This window comes from Sodiomyces alcalophilus (genome assembly GCF_042370955.1).
Source record: "Sodiomyces alcalophilus JCM 7366 unplaced genomic scaffold ACRALscaffold_5, whole genome shotgun sequence".
Lineage (NCBI taxonomy): Eukaryota > Fungi > Ascomycota > Sordariomycetes > Glomerellales > Plectosphaerellaceae > Sodiomyces > Sodiomyces alcalophilus.
Window position 1 is genome coordinate 2,275,974 of NW_027263536.1, and position 15,303 is coordinate 2,291,276.

At 41.7% G+C, this 15,303-nt stretch overlaps 1 protein-coding gene across 1 annotated transcript; it reads left to right on the top strand.

The window, feature by feature from the left end:
• Positions 1-11,125: 11,125 nt before the first annotated feature.
• Positions 11,126-14,275, top strand: ACRALDRAFT_1035222 (uncharacterized protein; the record flags this gene model as incomplete). Its single annotated transcript, XM_071014990.1, has 3 exons — positions 11,126-11,222; positions 11,349-12,657; positions 13,015-14,275. Coding segments are annotated over 3 exons (2,667 nt in total), but the record flags the coding sequence as incomplete, so codon positions are not given.
• Between the last annotated feature and the right edge of the window lie 1,028 nt (positions 14,276-15,303).

Below are 15,303 nucleotides of genomic sequence, written 5' to 3' on the forward strand. Positions count from 1 at the left end.
ATTAAGTGTATCGTCGCTACGATTAATTGAGTGTATCGTCGCCACGATCGATTAAGTGTATCGTCGCTACGATCAATTAAGTGTATCGTCGGTATCGTCGCTACGATCAATTGAGTGTATCGTCGGTATCGTCGCTACGATCTCGATTAAGTGTATTATCGCTACGATCTCGATTAAGTGTATTATCGCTACGATTAATTAAGTGTATTATCGGTATCGTCGGTATCGTCCTAACAATCAATTAAGTGTATCGTCGGTATCGTCGCTACGATCTATTAAGTGTATCGTCGGTATCGTCGGTATTACCGGTATTATCGGTACGTCTACGATCGATTAAGCGTATCGTCGTTATGATTAATTAAGCGTATCGTCGCGATCAATTGAGCGCATCGTCGTTATGATTAATTAAGCAGATATCCTATAGTATATAAAAGTATCTGGGTATAAGCGGAACACGCGGGCGGGTATCACCGGCTATTAACATAGGACCCTAGTCGGAATAACTAAGTGCCCTAGTCGGACTAACCGTACCCTTTTTCTACCTAAACGGGTTTTTCCCCTCTATAGCTAGCTAAAAAGGACTGTATAGCCTAAGCCGGGCTCCTAGATTACTTAGGATAGCGAAGTAAGAGAATAATAATAATAATAATAATAATAATAATAATAATAATAATAATAATAATAATAATAATAATAATAATAATAATAATAATAATAATAATAATAATAATAATAATAATAATAATAATAATAATAATAATAATAATAATAATAATAATAATAATAATAATAATAATAGAGCTCTTAGAGAGCTATAGTAACTTATAAATTAACCGACGATATAATAGCAGATAGTCGGCGCTAGTAATAATAATTATAATAATAGAATTAAGGAATAGATAAAAAATCATCGTTATACGATTAGCTAATATAATAATAGATAATAGTGATAGGAGTAAGATTAGAAGCTATAAGGGGAATCGCGTAAAGGAATTATATACTCGTCGCCGAATAGTTACCTAAGGTTAGGCATAATATCTATAAAAGGTTAAATAACTATAGGCAATAATAATAAGTATTACGGAGTTTCTATAATAATATTCGGATAGCCTTTATAGTATAGTAGTGGTATACCTAGTATATAGTTAAGGTAACCGGGTTAGTTCGAATCCGGCTAGAGGCGTATATAAAAGAGGAACCCCTTTTCCATTTTTACGCTACTCGGATCCTATTCTAGGGGGCCCTTATCTACTTTAATATATACGATAAGGGTTAAACAGGGGGCCCGTTAGACCCACCTTCCGCCTGGCTTCGCTAGTCGTTAATAGGTGCCACGAGGGAGTTAGTCGCCTTACCGTGGAGAATAAGAAGACGGTATCGCGCTGTCCCTAAGCGCGTAAGTAAAATACGCGGCGTCTCTTCCACGATACGGAGGCAGCCTCTTACGCTATTATATAAGCGTTCTGCGTGGGCATATAGCCCGCGTTAGCTCCACCTATAGCCATAGAAAGTATAAGAGAAGCTTAGGAGCTTTAACCCTAGGAAGCGCACATATACTATATAAGTCGCCTATAAGTAGGCCTATAGGGGTTAGCCCTAGGGTACACGGAAGGCGTATAAAATAAACAGAGATAACTACGCGCGCGCCGTTAAAATCAAGTATATAGTCGGCTTTAAAGCTGCTACGGGCTATATTAAAGGCTTCCTAGTACTAAAGCCACGAGTTTCGTATTAGTAGATAAGTTAGTATCGGGGCTGCTATGGCCCTATAAAGGCACTAATCCTAAGAGAAGAGTATAGGGGTTTTTATCTAAGTCTTATACTAGTTCCCTAAGTCTTATACTACGGTTTTCCCCCCTATAGGTATCGGAGAAGGACCGTATAGTCAGAATTCTGGCTCCTAGCTACTTAAGATAGGATAAGTGTCAGGTACCGGACCTCCGGTACCCAAGTACCGGATAATTACAAGTTATAATAAGGTTCTAGGCCGGTATAAAGTACGGATAACTACGGAGTATCCGGTCCGGGGCCTAACTCGGAGCTAGCTATAATATAATCGGCACCTAGGTATAAGTCGAGTTATCGCTATAAGCTAATAGACGGTAATCGATTAAGCAGAATAGACTCCCGTGCTAGACTAAAGCTAGCTAGTATATATAAAAAAAAGGATAGATAGCCGCCCTTAGGATAAGAAGGCTAGCGATTAATTTAACTCTTCGGCACCCCTTACCTTTTAACTTAAGTATAATTATATCTTAACTACTAAATACCTTTATCCTAATTATCTCTTTACTCTTCGGGATTACCCACTTAATATATTAATCGCTCTCCCCCTCTAAGGGCGCGAGGACCGTTAAGAAGTTAACATAAGATAGTTAACCTAATTAACGATTAATAGATACTCGATACCACTAGGTAGCCGGAATAAGCCTAGCCGGATACTAGTTTATCTATACCCACTATTAAGGCACCGCCGGGTTAGGAGTAAGGACTTACGCCTACGACGGAACCTAGTATCCCCGAACTTTAATAGGAACCTAATCCCGTTTAAGCTAATTATAGACCACCTATAAAAGGGCGTCCGATTATTATTTATTCGACGCCTACTGCTTTAATACCCTCGGGCCCTCTAGCCTATAAGCCGTTTCCTCTTAGGCCCCCTTATAAGCAGGTTCTAAAGGAATAGCTAATATACTAGTAACTAGAAGAACGCCTACGCTACCTAGAATAAGATAGGGAGCGTAGACTTAAGCGCTAGCTAGAGCTTAAGGAACTGGCTATGTATTAACTAGGTCTCGACTAGGACCAGTAATAGGATTTAGGCGGTATAGCAGTTAAACGTTTCGCTAGTAAATAAGTAGTTCCGGTTCCCGTTAATCAGTATACGACTATAAGAGGTCCCGGTATCCAGACTAATTAGGCTAAGGTTAACTACCCCCTTCCGAAATAGGACAGGATATCCTAGGCTAAGTACCGGACCTTTATCTAGGAGATAAAGGAATAGTTTATAATTAACCCTTATAGCTTTCTAACTAACGCTATTAAGAACTACTTTATTATCTCCTCCTTATACTATTATCTTAAGGAACGTTGGCGGAATAAAGTTCGCTATAAGTATAACGGTTAGTCTGCGCGGGTCTTATAGCCAGCACTTAAGGCCTGGCTTAGTTAATAGGTAGATAACCAGGATACTCGCCTCTAGGAGGTCGCTATTTAGATTATATCCGAGTAAGAGTCCTCCTAGAAATATAATAAGACTTTCTAATAATTTATCCAGAAATAGGAGACTCTAGAGTCTAAACTACTAAAGGAACCACCGAGTTCTAGCGTATTTAGATAGTCCTAACCAGAGTCTACCTAATAACCCGCGACTATATTATCGCCTAAGGAGTCCCACGGGTATATAAAGAGCTTACCCCCTTATACCGAAAGGCGGTGGCCTTAACGTAACCTTTAGAGAGTCGCTTTAAGGGTAGGCTATAATCACGATATAGCCAGCGTGACTAGCGTAACGACTAAGGTAATCGATAAGGATATTAAGATTAGATAGCGACTCTAGCTACTTAGTCCTAGACCACGGCGTAGCCCTAGAGTTCTCCTAACTCGGCACCTAGACGTAATAAGATATTTTCTTCTTCCTCCTATCCCCCTATTAAGAATATTACTTATTATAACTACTAATAGCGAGGCTACTATATAAGCACCTATAGTAACCCTCGCGTTAAGCGATAGAACCCGAGGCAGAATCTAAATAACTAGCTTATAGCCGGGATAAGGCTAACGTTAGGCCGTATTATAGTTAAGGACCGATAGGAACCTTCCCCGCCTAAGGATAAAAAGACTCCTATTAAACCCGTAAAGGCTTATATTAGTATCCATAAAGGCGGGGGTTAGGTTATAACTCTAGCGCGTTTAAATAGCGGCGCTAATAGTAATATAGCGGATCGGTCCCTTATAGGCCTAGATTAAATCGTTATAGGACCCCGATTATAGGTAGGATAGTTATTTAAGGGTATAATAATAATAACGTATAGAATAGTATCAGAAATTATTAAGATAAAAGACTATTAGGGCCGTATAAAGATCTAACGGGACGAGTTCTATATTATAGACCTCGACCCGTCTAGCCCTAAGATTATCCTAGGCTTACCCTAGTTAAGATAAGTTAACCCTAATATCGATTAGGTCCGAAAGACTTAGATTTACCCTCTTATATAAGGTAGCCTAGAGTTAGTTATATCACGAAGAACTATAAAAAAGGCAAAGGAAGACGCGTAGCAGGTATTAATACTAAAGTTACCTAAAGAGATTACCCTTTAGATAGGTTATATAAGCTTATAGCAGTATCCGGATAAGGTAGAACAGGCACCACTAGATAAAGAACCGGATAAAGATTATCCTAAGGCACCCTTTACCCTACCCGACTAATATAAGGACTTTACTAATATATTTAATATTAAGGACACGGGCTAACTACCCGCCTATTAACGCTAGGGCCACGGTATTAATATAAAGGAGGGGAAAATACTATTATTTAGACCTATCTACCCTCTCGCGATATAAGAACTCGAAGTACTCCGGTAATATATTAAGGATATACTTATAAAGGGTTAGATTAGACTATTAAGTAATCTTACAGGAGCCCTTATCCTGTTTATCCCGAAGAAGGGCGGAAAGCTACGGCTCTATATCGATTACCGCGGGCTTAATAAGGTGACGGTTAAGGACCGTATACTACTCCCACTAATTTACGAGATTCTAGATAGGCTATCTACCGCTAATTATTATACTAAGCTAGACCTTAAGGATACCTACTACCGGCTCCGTATCCGGGGCAGAGACGAATAGAAGACGGCCTTCCGGATAAAGTACGGGTACTTTAAATACCTTATAATACCGTTTAGACTTATAAACGCCCCGGTAAGCTTCTAATAATATATTAACTAGGCCTTAGCCGGCCTTATAGACACTATCTATATAATATACCTTAATAATATTCTGATTTATAGTTAGAACCTAGACGAGTACCGGGTATATATACATTAGGTCCTGTAGTAACTCCGCGACTAGTCGCTTTTTACTAATCCCGAGAAATATAAGTTTAAGACCCGTAAGATTAAGTTCCTCGGATTTATCTATAGTCCTAAGGGAGTCTATATAGACCCTGTATGTATTAAGGCTATCCGCGATTAGGAGGAGCTAAATACCGTTAAAAAGATTTAAGTTTTTACCGGCTTTACCGGGTTTTATAGGAGATTTATTAGAAACTACGTAAAGGTGGCCGCACCGTTAATAGATCTAACTAAGGGGGGGAACCCCGGGATTATCGTTTTCGGACTAAAGGCTAAGGCAGTATTTACCGAAATAAAGAGGCTTTTCGTAGAGGTACCCGTCCTTCGGCACTTTAACCCTATATTACCTATACGTATTAAGCCCGACGCGTCGGCGTTTATAATTAATATAGGTATTAGCCAGCTTAAAGATAGAATATAGCGCCTTATCGCGTTTATATCCCAGAAACTACGTAGAGCCGAACTTAACTATAGTACGCCTAATTCGGAGCTAATAGCGATTATTAAATTATTCCGCACCTAAAGGCACTATATAGCTTATAGCCAGACTCCCGTATTAGCCCTTATTAAGAACTTAAATCACCGACACTTAATAGATAAGCTAAAGTTAAAGGCGTAGTATACCCGTTAGCTTAAAGAGATTATAGCCTATGATTTCGAAATTAAGTAATGGCCGGGCTTATTAAACCCAGCTAATAGCCTCTCGCGGAAGCCGTAGTATACCCCGAATAACTCCGAAGTTACCTCCGAATATACTAAGGCTATAAATTAGTTTTTAAGAAAGTTTATCCTAGGATTAATTACCCTAGGAGCGGTTATTAATCCTAACTCGCCCACGTTATATAAAGAAATTATTAAGGCTTAAGCTAAAAACCCGTTTTATATAAACTAATAAGAAGCTAATAATAACCGGTAAAGGGCTAGCCCCTAGTTATAAGATAAGTAAGGTATCCTATATTTCTAAGGGAAGGTTTTTATACACGACTACTCCGGTTTATATAGAAAAGTTCTATAAGTATTCTATAAGAGTCTAGTAGCTAGCCACCACGGAATTAAGAGGACCGTTTAACGGATCTCTAGCTATTACTTTTAGAATTATATATCTAAGGATATTCGGGAGTTTATCCCTACCTATCTAGTATACTAGCGCGCTATGTCTAGGTATTATAAGCTATATAGCAAGCTAGTAAGTCTTCCTATTCCCGAATATCTATTTTTAGAGATTTTAATTAATTTTATTACTAGCCTACCGCCTATAATAGGGGCAGGCTATAAAAAGGATATAATTTTAGTCATAGTCTACCGTCTAACTAAGTACGTAATATGTATTCTGACTAGTAGTGGCTTAATAATACCCGAACTCGCGGATATATTATAGATATATATCTTTTATCGGTTCGGTCTCTTAGATAGTATTATTTTAAATAGGGGGGCCCTTTTTACTAATCGTTTTTAGGCAGCTCTTTATTATTACCTAAGCATAGATCGCCGCCCATCTATTATATAGTATCCGTAGATAGATAGCTAAACGGAATAATAGAACCAGAATTTAGAATACTATTTATAAGCTTATTACAAGTTATAGTAAGACGACTAAGTAGATAAGTTACGACTAGCTAAGTTTATATATAATATAGTATAGTATTCCGCCACGAAAATAACCCCCGCGGAGGCACTAATAGGCTATAACCCAAGGGGGCCCGATAAAGTAAAGTTATACTAAGCTAATAAAGTCCGCTCCGTAGAGGCGGACCGGTATACCGCCTAACTCGTGGCCGATTATAAGACCCTGGCTAAACTAATTCAGAGGGCTTAGGCTATATCTAAACGTTATTATACTCGGAGACGTATAGCCTAACGGTTTAAGATAGGTGACTATATCCTGCTCTCCACGAAGAACCTAAAGTAACGCCGGCTATCTCGTAAATTAAGCGATAAGTATATTAGACCCTATAAGATTACGGGAGTAGTAGGCAGCCACGGACTAGCCTATAGGTTAGAGCTGCCCGCTAGTATAAAGATATATAACGTGTTCCTTATTTCGTTACTTAAGCTATAAAGGTCTTATAACGGATTACTACCTAAACCGTAGGAGGTGGCGGTTAACCTATAAGAAGACGACGAATATAAGGTAAAAGCTATTATAGCCTACCGCTACTAGGGTAAATAATATAAATATCTTATTAAGCAAGCAGGTTAGGGCTATAAAGATAATACCTAGGAACCTATAAGGAATATACTAGCGGAACTAATTAATAGATACTTTATATATATTCTAGCGACGATTACGGTATAGCGGGAACTAGATTAGGACGATATAATAGTGGATTAAGGATATACGGAGTGCCTTAAAAGGATTTTTTATTAAAAAAAAAAAGAAAAGGAATAAAATTCCCTTCTTAAAAAGAAAAAAGAAAAAAAGAGGAGGACTAGTCGGCGGCGAGGCCGGTAAGACTTAGCTATAGGTTATCGCCGAGTTCCTGCATAGGAGTATTAGCGGTAGGAGGAGGAGGAGGAGGAGGAGGAGTAGTAGGTAAGGGGGTATCTCTATCTTTATCTTTATCGTTATTATTAGTCGTGGTGTTATCCTCGACTAGAATAGGGGTGGCCTTCTTCTTAGCCTTACCCTTCTTCTAGGCAGATAACGGTCCCGGGGTGGGTATACTATAAACGCCGTTACCGGCGCCTAGGTTAGGGAGCACTGCCCCGGTATTACTATTTATGATAGGACTAGTAAGCGATCCCGTAGCGGTAATACCGCCCTAAACCCCTAGGAACTGCTTTAATAAATTCGGAATCTCCTTTTAGGCTTTTAGGGAGGCCGATATTTCCTCTAATAAGGCCGCAGCCCGCTCTAGGGTATCCTGCTTAGCGGCGGTAATCTCTCTATCGTCGCGCCGCTCGGCCCGCGTACCCTTACCGGAACCACGGGTAGTCTCGGCCTTATACTTACCGATACTAACTTTTAAGATTTACTAAGCTTAAAGCGTAGCGTCCTATTATAGCTATTAGTATTTAATTAGACGCGGGATAGGAGATACTTATAACACGGGCTTAGTTAAACCCGCCTAGTCGTGTCTTAGCGGCCTTTAGAATATCCTATAAAACTTTAGCGGCGGCCTTACCCGTTATCGGTAACTAGGAGACGGTTAGTATAGAATAGACCACGGAGCGGTTTATAGCGGAGGGAGTATAAGCCTATATCGAGGTATAAATAATTACCGTTAACCTAATAGTAATAATATTTCGCCGATTTCTTTAAGAAAGTAGGTAAGTAAGAAGTTAAATATAGGCTAATAATAGGACACGAACTAACGCTATATCGGCACGACTTATATAAGATAGTGCCCCCCTCCTTTAAATCTAAGTCGGCTAGGTAGCTAGCGCACTATAAGTATAGGGCATAAAGGCCCTCCCCTTCGCCTATATTAATAAGTCTAGCGGCGGCAGCAGGCAGCACGTTAACGGCGCCGGCTTTCTTCTAACGTTTACTAGGAGTTCTAGCTACGCTATTACCACTACTAGCGGCACGCTTCTTATTACTCTTAGGAGCCATAGTAAACAGGGAACGCTACGATAATAGTTAGCTTATATTCTAATTATAGGTTAGACGGTAAGGGGAACTTATAATAACACGAAATAAAGATAGCTATAATAAGAGAACGAGACTAAAAAAAAAGATTAGAGTTAGTAATAAAACACGACGCAGATTAATAAAGAGAATGAATTTATATAAAGCTATCGTCGGCTAGTGTTAACTCTATCGCAGAGCAGCGTGGGATCACTTATAAAGCTAGCTATCTAATCTAATAAAGTTAATTAGAATAGGGTTAAAAGAGGAAAATAATAAGAACACGATTATAGGAAAGTTAGAATAGAATATCTATAAGGTTAGGTAGGACTAATCTCCGGTTTTACTTATATAAAAGAAATAATAAAGGTGACCTTATAACTAAAAGGAATAACTACCCTAGTATTATAATAAAGGTAGTCGCGGGCTAGCCTTACTAAAAGGATTCGGGATAATAAAGTAATTAGTAAAGGATTATATTATAACCAGAATAGGGTTATTATAAAAGACGATATTTCGGAATAAGTAATTAGAGGGAGAAACGTAACGGGTAAATTAGGCAGAAGTTATAATAGAGTTATTAGGTAGATCGGGGGTAGAAAGGATATAGAGGAATATCGGGTCTAAGGAAGATATAGGGATATCAGATTAGTATTAAGGTTTCTAGGACGGAAACTATAAAGACAGGGCGCCTTATTAGGTGCCGGATATTCGGTACCTAAGTACCGGATGATTACGAGTTATAATAAGGTTCTAGGCCGGTATAAAGTACGGATAACTATAGAGTATCCGGTCCGGGGCCTAACTTAGAGCTAGCTATAACGTGGTCGGCACCTAGGTATAAGTCGAGTTATCGCTACGAGCTAATAGACGGTAATCGATTAAGCAGAATAGACTCCTATACTAGACTAAAGCTAGCTAGTACGTGTATAAGAAAGGATAGATAGCCGCCCTTGGGATAAGGAGGCTAGCGATTAATTTAACTCTTCGGCACCCCCTACCTTTTAACTTAAGTATGATCACGTCTTAACCACTAAGTGCCTTTATCCTGATTATCTCTTTACTTTTCGCGATCACCCACTTAATAATAAGGATAGTAGAGTAAGAAATAATAAAAAAATAAAAAGATATTCGGATAAATTATAAGGTATATAGTCGGTAGATAAACACCGAAGTAAAAAAAGGAGCGGCTACTCTTTTTTCTTACGGGTTTTTAATAAGAGCTTGTGTAGAACCAGATAAAGGCAAATAATCGCGATAAACGCGTAATTAAAGGCATTATAATAACACGAGTCTACGGGACCAGACTTATTAAAGGGGGGTAGTGTAACACGATAATCGTAGAGCCGCTAGTATATAGTCGGACTGATAGCCGCGCATAGACCACTAATCCGAACCTATCTCTGTATATACGTTAAGGGGTTAGTTTAATCCCTTAAGTTAAAGTCTTAGTTTAAAGTCAGCGCTTAGTTAACGAATATACTGCGATTACTCTGCGGTACTAAGCTATTAAGCCGTTTCTATAATATCTTTTCCTTAACTAAAGTCTACGGACTTTCCTTTCGTTATAGGAGTTAGGTTCCTTCTCTAATTAGTTTTATCATTTTTGCTCGTGTTGCCGCGGTAGTTCTTAAATCACTCTTAATAATCGAAGATTATATATATAAATAATAAATATAAGGAGATAACTCGATAAATAGAACGGGGCATAGAGGATTTTGTAGGTAAAATCAGGGATTAATTTATATAAATTAAATAAATTGGAAATAGATAAACTAAGGTGATAAATAAGATTAAAGATAATATATAAACCCGAATATAAAAAATTAATAAAATCAAAGAATAAATAATATATATATAAGCGATAAATCGAGCTAACTACTACGAAGTTATATTAAGACTCGAATAGCTTAACTAAACGATACACTAACTTTATAAAAAGGGATACGCTAAGAATAAGCATATAACCCAAGAAGCTATTAAAAGGGAGGAGATAGTCGAAAATAGTAATAACGATAAGGAAACAAATAACAAGGATATTATAGTCTAACTACGGGGGGGCACCTATAGCGTAAGCTGTACTATTAGGTGGCGTTAAGCTATAACGGCTTTAGCGTAGTGGCTGGAACATATACGCGATATAGATTAGTTTACAGGCTTCGGCCATACAGAGATTAGCTTCTTTCAATAATCATCATCACTGTTCCACACAAACTGCCCACAAGCGGTCCGTCTGTTGCCCCACGCCCGGCTGCTTGTGATAATCCGGATCCGATATACCGTGGAAGCACACCATATACGTACTAAGTATGGCCTCCGTCCCTAATGTCCTTTTTCTTCCCGCTACAACACCACTGTTGGCATCTTGACTAGCCCTTTTCGGCGTCTGTTGGCATAATAATGACTACTATTAAGGCCATTGACCCCGCGACAGTAAGGGAACAGAACGTCTAGCTTATACTTTCCGTGCTGACACGCCAAGGTCCATCAAATTCAATCGGGCCAGGTCATCGTTGATCTGTGTTGCGTGGTCAAGGAGCTCGTAGAAAATAGTCTTGATGCCGGCGCCACCAATATAGGTATGTCCGTCGTATTTTTTCGTATCCACGCGTTCAACAAACGTCAAGCCCATGCACAAACGCACTCGGGACCGCGGACTGCCCGAATGTTGACATGACTTACCACGGTCGCTTACTACGTACTAGACGTGCGATTCAGAAACCAAGGACTGGACGGTGTTGAAGTTCAGGACAACGGTCCTGGAATCACCCCCGACAATTATGACAGCCTCGCTCTTAAGCACCACACGTCCAAGTTGGTGGCATTCTCGGACATCTCAACCATTCGTACGTTTGGATTTCGTGGCGAGGCCCTATCGTCCCTCTGCGCCCTATCCCGCTTCTCCGTCGTCACCTGCCTTGCTGCGAACGCCCCCAAAGGGACCAGGCTTGAGTTTGAGTCTTCTGGGAGACTTAAGGGAACATCTGTTGTTGCTGCCCAGAAGGGAACGACTGTCTACGTCAATGATGTGTTCTTCAATCTCCCCGTGCGTCGGCGCGAACTTGAGCGTAACATCAAGCGTGAATGGAACAAGGTTATTGTCCTCCTTAATCAGTATGCGTGCATACAGACCAATCTCAACTTCACTGTCTCTCAGCAGCCCAGTAAGGGCAAGCGAGTCCTCCTCTTCTCTACAAAGGGTAATGAGACGACGCGAGAGAACATAATCAACGTCTTCGGCGCCAAAGCAATGGCTATCCTCATCCCATTGGATCTGAAGCTCGACATCGATTCTACGGTGGGCCCAAGTTTGAGATCCAATCACCGTACCGCCGAGAAGGAATCCAATCAGGTCCGGGTCCAGGGTTTTGTCAGCCGCCCGGCTTACGGCGAAGGCCGCCAGACACCCGACCGTCAGATGTTTTTCGTTAATGAAAGACCATGTCTATTACCCCAGTTCTCGAAGACATTCAATGAGGTCTATAAATCATATAGTTCCTCTCAGTCACCCTTCATCTTCGCCAACATTCAGCTGGATACCCACCTATACGACCTCAACGTGAGCCCAGACAAGCGGACAATTTTACTTCATGACCAAACTCGAGTGTTAGAGAGTCTCAGGGATGCTCTCGCGTCTCTATTCGAGTCACACGATTATTCCATTCCCACATCTCAGACTGTCATTCCGAGGCCCATATCGAGGACACGACAATCCTTGCTAACCGGAGACCGAGCAAAACCCTACTCCTCTCCGCTCAACAAACTGACCTCCTTAGCCCCACAGCGCGATATCGGCCATATAGATGACAGTCTTTTGTACCATTGTCGGGGGCTCATTTCTCCCAAATCCGCCGAACCCCCCGGTGCGGCACTACAGGGTATTGCGAGCCAGCGGACATCCTTGTCGATCAACTGTGTTATTCCACCCAGTCGCTGTCGAGAAAATGCGGTGTCCAGGGCCGAAGGTGCGTCTGCGCACACGGCAGTTATCCTCCCAGCGGCAGACCCCTCCATGTCCCTGGGACAAGGAACGAATCAGCTATATCGAGGCAATGCCGGAGTCGGCATGTCATGGGGGGTTTTAGCAGATAGTCACACTGGGTCTGGATGTAATGGGAGCTCGGTTGCAAAAATTCGCGTTTGTCCAGCCTCAGCTTCAGCCGCAGATGAGAAAAGAGAGACAGTTATCAGCAAACGCCCCACTGCCAGCTCCATATTCACCAGCTTACAGCTCGGCATGAGACTCGACCAGCCCACTAGCATGTGTTCAATACCCATTTCGGCGTTTAACGAGGCCACTACCACCGCCGGCCGCCAAGCTCTCGATCCGAATCCGATACAAAAAAAACTGGAACACGCGAAGAAAGCGAGGTGCAATTCAGATACTCTCTCGCAGGGTAGCGAACAGTCACTACACACTCAATTTGGGTGGAGCCCGGGGAGTGGCATATCAAGACATCAGGCACCTATCGATTATAAAGAGAACGAGGAAGGCGATCTAGAGGCTGCTGAGCACGGCTGGGTAATTGATGGGACTTCAGCCCGGCACGTTGACGTCCGAGATCCGGTGACTACAGACGACATTTCGAATCACAACAGGCCACAAAGTGACCGCCAAACCCAGTCCCACACCAAATCTGGGAGGCGCCCTTTGCCGAGTAGCGACAAAGAAACCTCCGAAGAGCAACCCCCCAAGGTAGCACACTATTCCGGCTTGACGCTAACCGTTAGTCGAAGTAACGCCACTTTGCACCTTGTACAGACGATGAGTTCCGAGGAGACGGCCATTCCCGCCCGGATCAATGACCGTCATTTCCATGCGCGTCGCATTTCCTCTCAATGTTGCAATTCTGCTGCAATCACCAGGGAAGGATTCGAAGCAGACAATGCCGAGGAAACTCTGTCTTTGATCATAACAAAGGGGGATTTTGCTCGGATGTCTGTCGTTGGTCAGTTCAATCTCGGCTTTATACTCGCCGTCAGGCACGGATCTGGACCCAGACAACCGCATATAGGAGATGACAATCTGTTCATTATTGACCAGCATGCTTCTGATGAAAAGTTCAATTTTGAACGCCTGCAGTTGACTACGGCCCTCCAGTCACAAAGTCTTGTCCATCCCAAGCGCCTTGAACTAACCGCTTTAGAGGAGGAGATTGTCCAAGAGAACTTGTCAGTTCTGGAGCTCAATGGTTTTAAGGTGCGCGTTGACGAGTCGGGCTCTCAACCAGTTGGGTCGCGGTGCGAACTTCTTTCCTTGCCACTGAGCCGCGAAACTACCTTCACGATTGCGGATCTGGAGGAGCTAGTATCTCTGCTCAGCGACAGTCGATATGTGGACTGTCGCTCGGCACCTCGGCCGTCCAAGGTGCGTAAGATGTTCGCTATGCGAGCGTGCCGGAGTAGCATCATGATAGGGACGACCTTGACATCTCGCCAAATGACGAAACTGGTGCGTCATATGGGAGATTTAGATAAACCATGGAACTGTCCCCATGGCCGGCCGACAATGCGACACCTCTATCGCCTCGGCGCTTGGGATGGGAAGGATTGGGATGAAGGCTCCTGGTCAAAGGACGGAAAGGGAATTGTAGTGAACTGGAGACAGTACTCTCGTGTTGACGATGGTTGATAAGAACTTATCTCAGCAAGCTCAGACCACCCTGGGGCAATAGTGTGGCGTAGGTACGGAAATTATGCAAAATTATCGGTGAGGTACATTAATATAGGTCATATTATACTATTAACCAATTATATAGCTTTATTTCGTTTATCCTAGACTTGCCCGCAGGATAGTCTAAGGCGGGAACGCAAACAGAACCGTAGTTAACGAATACCTTTTTTTATAACTTCGGGCCCTATAACGCGATATCGTGATTAAAACCATTAATCGCTTCCTATTAATATCGTAGAGTATAGGGCTTTTTAATAATACCGATATTCCCGTGATTTCGACATAGCCGACCATCCTAGCAGCGAGCTAACTAAATTCACCCGTAGCCTAAGCGATCCAGGCGCCAGCTAAGAGGCCAGCTAAGAGGCCAACCAAGAGGCCAGCCAGGAGGCCAGCCAAGCTAATACTCCCACTAATCGACACGAGCGCGATTAGGCTAAAGATAAGGATAAGGCTAATAGTAGAGTGCCTAAAAGTATCATCGAATTAACTCGTGGTTTCTGGTATAGAGAACGTATTAAAGCTCGTCGTCTTAAATTATCTAACACTTCCTCTTAGTCGATCTAATCCTTTATTACTGCCTAGGTTAGAAACCCTTATTAGGCTCGCCTCCTAAAACAGGCCCTTAGCAGTCCCGAGGTCTCTAACTGCCTAAAGGCCCAGGGCGTTACTATTACTACGGACAATAAATCTTAAGATAACCAGGTATTTAACTCTTTTAATATTCGCTAAGAGCTAAGAGCCCTAAAACACTAGAGTGGTTTCGATATATTCGATCCGATTAGTTATTATAATATATAGGATAGCGAGATAATAGTTAACTAGGTCTATAATACAGAATAGTTAAATATAACGCTCTAGGGCGTTTAGGGCGTCCTAAATACAAACGCCCCTTATCTTTTAGCCCTGATTAGCTAGCTAATAACCTAATAGAGAGCTTCGGCTAAGACTATAATTAACTAGACGGCGGCTGATATTAACGTTAA